The sequence below is a fragment of the Poecilia reticulata genome, chromosome 16, assembly GCF_904066995.2.
Source record: "Poecilia reticulata chromosome 16, P_reticulata-male-v2, whole genome shotgun sequence".
In the NCBI taxonomy this organism is placed as follows: domain Eukaryota; kingdom Metazoa; phylum Chordata; class Actinopteri; order Cyprinodontiformes; family Poeciliidae; genus Poecilia; species Poecilia reticulata.
In genome coordinates, this window is record NC_088845.1 from 16,951,411 (window position 1) to 16,959,081 (window position 7,671).

Below are 7,671 nucleotides of genomic sequence, written 5' to 3' on the forward strand. Positions count from 1 at the left end.
TGAGACACAAACAAAAACTTAAAATAGCAAGAAAAGATTCATGACATGCACAAATAAGTTTGTTTTGCAAAAAAAAAAATCACTTCATGAGACATAAATGTATGATTGTAATTTTAAAAAGTTTTTAAAGCAAAACTCGGTATGCATTTCTCATGGTGACGTGCATTAACAATTCAATTTTTGCTTTTTTTTGCAGTTCCATGTTAAAGTGTGATGCAGCTCTGCTTTCCTGAATGGATCGTCTTCATCTCCACTGCAAGTGCAGCGAACAGGCAGCTCTTTTTTATAAATAGATTATATTTTTAATAGTGTAATTCTGTAAAAACTAAATATGTCTGGTGGTGTAGCTCTGATTTACATATCTTGCTAAATATGTTTGAATATTGTAGTACTTTCCTATAACAAAATAGACCTGCAGAAAGAAATTACTAATAAAATGTTACATATGGATAGTTGTATGCTCTCTATATAGATTTTTCTTGGCTTTGATTGTATATCTCACAATTTTGTAATTTATCATTGTTTATTAAACTCTGAAACTGTGTGGCTTTGTTAATATTCTGTCCTAGAAGGCAGTTAGATGTGCCCTTTTTTATTTTTGAGCACCTGCTCCTTTAGTGGTCTCTGCATGGCCCTGGTGACATGCATTAACAATTCAATGTTTGCTTTTGTTTTTTTTCTTTTTTCTGCAGTTCCACGTTAAAGTTTGATGCAGCTCTGCTTTCCTGAATGAATCGTCTTCATCTCCACTGCAGCAAACAGGCAGCTCTTTTTATAGAGTACAGTCCACTAAAAGATTGCATTGTGCCCTTGTTTATATTTTAAATAGTGTAATTCTGTAAAGACAAATATGTCTGGTCTAGCTCTGATTTACATATCTTGCTAAATTGCTGGTTTGAATATTGCAATACTTTCTTATAACAAAATAGACCTGCAGAAAGAAATTACTAATAAAATATTTTACATATGCATAGTTGTATGCTCTGTATAGATATTTCCTTTAGCTTTGATTGTATATCTCACAATTTTGTAATTTATCATTGTTTATTAAACTCTGAAAGCTGAGTGGCTTTGTTAATATTCTGTCCTAGAATGCGGTTAGATGTGCCCCTTTTTTTTGAGCACCTGCCCCTTAAGTGGTCTCTGCACGGGCCTGTTAATTAGCCCCCCTCCTCCTCACTTTTACAAAGACAAAATAACCAAATGTAGTTAAGTTGATTGACACCAAATTTGTCTGATTTGCAGAAGATGGGTGGGGTTGGTTGACCTTTTGGAAACATTTCTTAATATCTTTAAAATGATAGCAGCACAAATGAACATTTTAGCTGCATAAACCAGCCCAAAAGTAGCACAAACGTTTGACACCATTTTTGTCTGATTTGAAGAAAGATACATTCATTTGACAATATAAGAGATTAATTCATTTTTGCTGTAAGATTATCTAAAATTAGTTTTTAAACAGTTTCAAGAAGTCCAGCAGTTAATTATATGCGGAACTGTCCTGCTTAATATTGTGATATCACATAGGCGACTGTCATCAAAGGCTTTTGGAACTTTTGTCAATAAGAGAGCACTTCTACTCAGAATTCTCACATTTGTGTCAGTTCAGCTGAAAGAGATGGAGGGACAAAGTGAGAGTAAGTATTTTTTGTTTTTTAACTTAGTAAGACAAAGAAAACATGTAATTTTTGTGTTTATCTTTTGAAGAAATTGTGACGGAATGTTAGAGATAATTTATGCATTACAGGCTGTGAATAATCTGTTTTTTAGCTTCACATCAAATTATTTTAGTTACTTTTGAGTCTCCATTCACAATTCCCCCCCCCCTCAATTGGCACAATCTGCAGTGCTCTAAACTATTTTTCTGCCTATGTAAGCCATAGGCAGAAATTGAGGTGCATTCGATGCACCTCAATTGCTGAGATGCATCAAATGCACCTCAGCAATTGATGAGGTGAATCAACGAAAATGCAAAAACTCATTTTCTGTTTAAGGCTGTAAAAAATCTGTTTTTGAGCTCAACATCAAATCATTTTAGCTACTTTTGAAGCAAATATCAAAAGTGTCCTTTGTGCTTCTCGCACTTTTCTTGTATATTTGACAACTTCATTGAGTAAACATGAAAATGGCATCAGAAAAAAAATTACATTGTTAAATTTAACGGCTAAATTGCAATGCTTAAGGACTTCAATATTTGAATCTTGATTTTACTTTCACTCTGGGCAAAAACAAAATATTCTGCAAACCCTAATTTAAATAATTAACCTTAAACAAGTGAATATGCTTTGCAAAATACTTCTCCTTAACATTTTTTTCTTTGCAATTAGTGAACAGACCGAATAAAACACATTACATAGCTTCAAAATCACAAACTTCTGCAAGTCTGGGGGACACTAATCAGATCCAGTTTAACCTGCTGCCATGCCTTCAAGACAATACACAGGGCAAAGTGACCCACCTCAACAGGTGTTACGTCGATTCGCGTTACCCCATCAGATACGTTCCTAGCGCTCATAACAAGCACGCGCTTGTACTGCGCTTTCATAGAGTGCGTTCCCGTGAAAGGTCAAACAACGTCTTTCAGCGAAGTCAAATAAATGTATATATACGAGGGGCTACCCAAAAGTTTCCAGAATGACGCTGCTGCACGAGCAGTTTTCGTAGTACACCATTCTGCCGCTAGGTATTTGTTCAACCACGCCTTCTCAATCAGTGTGGCAAGAGGCGTTGATATGGAAGATCAACGGCTTTTTTGCTTCCTGCTCCGGAAAAAAGCGGTTGATCATCAATTGACATTTCACAATTTTTAAAGCGGGTGAACCGCGAAAAAACTTGACCTTGACGCATAGCGTAATCCGTGTAAGCGGTCTTCAACATTTGGACGGTTTCCGATGCTTTTTTCCCGAGCAGGAAGCAAAGCTTCAGCCGCGCGCTGCTCATAGAACTTCTCCATGAAGAAAAACGACGTCTGGACATAAAAATTCACTGGGGTAGAAGTAACCTTCCACATCAACGCCGCTTGGCACACTGATTGAGAAGGCGTGGTTGAACAAATACCTAGAGGCAGAATCGTGCACTACGAAAACTGCGCGTGCAGCAGCGTCATTCTGGAAACTTTTGGGTACCCCCTGGTATATGCGTGCGTGCGTGCGTGTGTGTGTATTTAAAATGCTTTGTGACAGTCAGCGATCCCTCTTTGTTTTGACTTTGACTTTTTTTCTCTTTTTGTGCAGCTACGTTGAAACGAAGCCTTCGTTTAGCAAATAATGGATACTACGACTCGAATGGAGAACCAACAATCTCATACCGAGAGACGAGAGTCAGGTATATTAAATAAGCATTTTGTTAGCTATTATGTTTAACAGTCATCTGCTGATCAATGTACACATTTAAACATTTGTATTTTTTCCATCTTGGGCCAGGAGTACGCGAAGAAAACGCTTAAGAAGGGGACTAATGGATGGAGACAGTTTGGACAGCTACCAGGATAATGATATGATTTTCAATATAAAAGAGGAGATTGTCACTCTGATGCATCGTCGAGGGATCATCTTTTTCATCTTGCTCCTTTTTGGTAAATACTCTCCTTCCACAAACAAGCAATTTGAAAGTGTTGTAGAAAGTCTGTATTTTTTATGCTATGTCACTGACTGTCATCTTCTGCTCATGTTCATCAGGATGTAGCTGCCTATTTTCTGCTCGGCACTTGCGATCTTCAGAGTCATTTGTTACTCTAACTACAGAGGACACTACAGCTACAGTGGACACTGCAGCTAAAGTGGACATGGTAGGTTTTCTCTTCCTAATATTAACTCTGATTTAAATATCCTGAACAAGCTGTTAATTTCAATGTTGTGACAAACTTTCAGTCTCTAGATAAGGATCCAGAAAAGATTCCAGAGCCTTTCCACGAAGATGTGCAGGAGATGGAGATGAAAAAGAAATCCGACTACCTTCTGCCACCAGCAGATCTTTGGCCAAATTTTGCTCTGGAGTCTCAAGGTGAGCTATTAGAAATAAGATCATAAACCATATTGCAAATTTTCAATATTAAGGTTTCTTGACTCAATATTTCTGTTTTTTTGTGCAGGTGCAAAACTTGTGCTCCATTTGACTTCATCAACATTTCACAACAACAGAACATGTAGATTGTTTGGGATGTATTTTCAAAAGCAACCCAAAGGCCCAAGCATAGCCATTCAGGTTTGAATAACACTCAGAACATTAAATGAATATTATGCAAAGTGGTATTTCTGTTTGATAAAATATTAGGCTTTATGATTTTTTCTAATTAGTCTTGGTACCCCACCTAAACTTTGTTTTGTACTCTGTCTTCAGGAAAGAAATAATCTGATTCCTGGACAATGTTGGGCCTTTGCAGGCTTCCCAGGACGCTTATCCCTCAAACTGTCCCACAAAATCACCATTACTCACGTGTCCGTGGGTCATATTCCAAAGAGCATATCCCCGACTTTCACAATCTCCAGTGCTCCGAAGGAATTTTCTGTCTATGTAAGTCAAGCAACATCACATGTATCTTATATATGTGTCCACCTATAGTGTGGAAGAAGGGGCTTTAAAATGTGTTTGCAATGATTTAGTATGACTTGATCACATCCAAACTTTCTGTGTGCACAAATGAATTTTCTGCTTATCTCAGGGTGTGTTATGTTTTTAGATACACCAACTAACTTGCACATATATAGAAAGAACAAGATAATGAACTGGATTTCTATCTAATTTTGTCTAAGGGAAAGAAGCATTCAGACGATCAGGAGAGTTTATTGGGAACTTTTCAATATGACGAAGATGGCGACAGCTTACAGACCTTCAAACTTCCTGTAAATATTTCAAATTAATATTTTATTAACCAAATACAACAGTTCTTACAGAAGCCCAGAGTGACTGACCCTGTTATAAATATTGGTAATTGTTCCTAACATACAACCATTAGGTTCTTCACACCAACTTTTATTATGCCTTATAACAAAATCCATCAATCTGTTATCACAAAATAGTTAGTTTTGTTGTATCACGAAAAGAAACAAATCAAAATAAACCTCCAGTCTTACTAGATATTGGTTTAATTCCATGGTATCTTGAAAAAATCTATGCAAAATATATTTAAAGCAAAGACAGTTGAACTAGGCTTCCATGCACTTTAAGCAGATCTCCTTTGTTTCCATTGTCTTGTCTATTTGTAGCTATGGATTATCAATCTAACCCTCCTAATTTGCATCTTTCTTGGTTCACAGGAAGAAAACAGGGACTCCTTCAGTCACATCAGTCTAAAGGTCAGAAATAACTGGGGTCAACTGGACTACACATGCCTCTATAATTTTAGAGTGCATGGGGTAGTCGAGAGCTGGAGCCGCAGGCGGTGACGCCGGGGGCGGAGCTGGAGCCGCGGAGGGCAACAACGCTGGGGGCGGAGCTGGAGCTTGGGGGGGGGCGGAGCTGGAGCCGCGGGGGGCGACGACACCGGGGGCGGAGCTGGAGCTGGCGGGTAGGGTGGAGCTGGAACTGCGGGGGGCGACGGGGACAGAGCTAGAGCCGCTAGGGGTGACGACGCTGGGGGCGGAGCTGGAGCTGCGGAGGGCAACAACGCTGGGGGTGGAGCTGGAGCCGCAGGGGGCAGAGCTGGAGCCGCAGGGGGCAGAGCTGGAGCCGCGGGGGGCGACGACACCGGGGGCGGAGCTGGAGCCGCGGAGGGCAACAACGCTGGGGGCGGAGCTGGAGCTTGGGGAGGGGCGGAGCTGGAGCCGCGGAGGGCAACAACGCTGGGGGCAGAGCTGGAGCTTGGGGGGGGGGGCGGAGCTGGAACCACGGGGGGGGACGATGCCGGGGCGGAGCTGGAGCCGCAGGGTGCGACGGAGGCGGAGCTGGAGCCACTGGGGGTGACGACGCCGGGGGCGGAGTTGGAGCTGGGGGGTGCGGAGCTGGGGGGTGCGGAGCTGGAGCCGCGGGGGGTGACGACGCTGGGGGTGGAGCTGGAGCTGCAGGGGGCAGAGCTGGAGCCGCGGGGGGCGACGACACCGGGGGCGGAGCTGGCGGGTAGGGCGGAGCTGGAACTGCGGGGGGCGACGGGGCAGAGCTGGAGCCGCGGGGGGTGACGACGCTGGGGGTGGAGCTGGAGCCGCAGGGGGCAGAGCTGGAGCCGCGGGGGGCGACGACACCGGGGGCGGAGCTGGAGCTGGCGGGTAGGGCGGAGCTGGAACTGCGGGGGGCGACGGGGCAGAGCTGGAGCCGGGGGTGACGACGCTGGGGGTGGAGCTGGAGCCGCTGGGGGCGGAGCTGGAGCTTGGGGGGGGGGGCGGAGCTGGAGCCGCGGAGGGCAACAACGCTGGGGGCGGAGCTGGAGCTTGGGGAGGGGGGCGGAGCTGGAGCCTCGGGGGGGGGGACGATGCCGGGGGTGGAGCTGGAGCCGCAGGGGGCGACGGAGGCGGAGCTGGAGCCACTGGGGGTGACGACGCCGGGGGCGGAGCTGGAACTGCGGGGGGTGACGGGGGCAGAGCTGGAGCCGCAGGGGCAACAACGCCTGGGGCGGAGCTGGAGCCGCGGGGGGGGACGTCGCCGGGGGCGGAGCGGGAGCTGGGAGGGGTGGAGCTGGATCGCGGGGGTGACGGGGGCGGAGCTTGAGCCGTGGGGTGCGACGACGCCGGGGGCGGAGCTGGAGCCGTGGGAGGCGGAGCTGGAGCCGCTGAGGGCAACAACGCTGGGGCGGAACTGGAGCATGGGGGGGGGCGGAGCTGGAGCCGCGGAGGGCAACAACGCTGGGGGCGGAGCTGGAGCTTGGGGGGGGGGGCGGAGCTGGAGCCGCGGAGGGCAACAACGCTGGGGCGGAGCTGGAGCTTGGGGAGGGGGGCGGAGCTGGAGCCTCGGGGGGGGGGGGGGGACGATGCCGGGGGTGGAGCTGGAGCCGCAGGGGGCGACGGAGGCGGAGCTGGAGCCACTGGGGGTGACGACTCCGGGGGCGGAGCTGGAACTGCGGGGGGTGACGGGGGCAGAGCTGGAGCCGCAGGGGCAACAACGCCTGGGGCGGAGCTGGAGCCGCGGGGGGGGACGTTGTCGGGGGCGGAGCTGGAGCTGGGAGGGGTGGAGCTGGATCGCGGGGGTGACGGGGGCGGAGCTTGAGCCGTGGGGTGCGACGACGCCGGGGGCGGAGCTGGAGCCGTGGGAGGCGGAGCTGGAGCCGCTGAGGGCAACAACGCTGGGGCGGAACTGGAGCTTGGGGGGGGGCGGAGCTGGAGCCGCGGAGGGCAACAACGCTGGGGGCGGAGCTGGAGCTTGGGGGGGGGGGGCGGAGCTGGAGCCGCGGAGGGCAACAACGCTGGGGGCGGAGCTGGAGCTCGGGGAGGGGGCGGAGCTGGAGCCTCGGGGGGGCGGGGGGGCGACGATGCCGGGGGTGGAGCTGGAGCCGCAGGGGGCGACGGAGGCGGAGCTGGAGCCACTGGGGGTGACGACGCCGGGGGCGGAGCTGGAACTGCGGGGGGTGACGGGGGCAGAGCTGGAGCCGCAGGGGCAACAACGCCTGGGGCGGAGCTGGAGCCGCGGGGGGGGGACGTTGCCGGGGGCGGAGCTGGAGCTGGGAGGGGTGGAGCTGGATCGCGGGGGTGACGGGGGCGGAGCTTGAGCCGTGGGGTGCGACGACGCCGGGGGCGGAGCTGGAGC

The 7,671-nt window shown here is 48.9% G+C and overlaps 1 protein-coding gene across 1 annotated transcript; it reads left to right on the forward strand.

The window, feature by feature from the left end:
• The first annotated feature begins 221 nt into the window (after positions 1–221).
• On the forward strand, positions 222–5,426 carry LOC103478685 (SUN domain-containing protein 3-like). The gene is made up of 9 exons (XM_081597646.1): positions 222–1,637; positions 3,234–3,324; positions 3,423–3,574; positions 3,678–3,787; positions 3,870–4,002; positions 4,091–4,203; positions 4,339–4,512; positions 4,752–4,841; positions 5,256–5,426. The coding sequence occupies exons 1-9, from the start codon at positions 1,619–1,621 to the stop codon at positions 5,382–5,384; spliced, it is 1,011 nt and encodes a 336-aa protein (XP_081453772.1). The 5' UTR covers positions 222–1,618; the 3' UTR covers positions 5,385–5,426.
• The last annotated feature ends 2,245 nt before the right edge of the window (positions 5,427–7,671 follow it).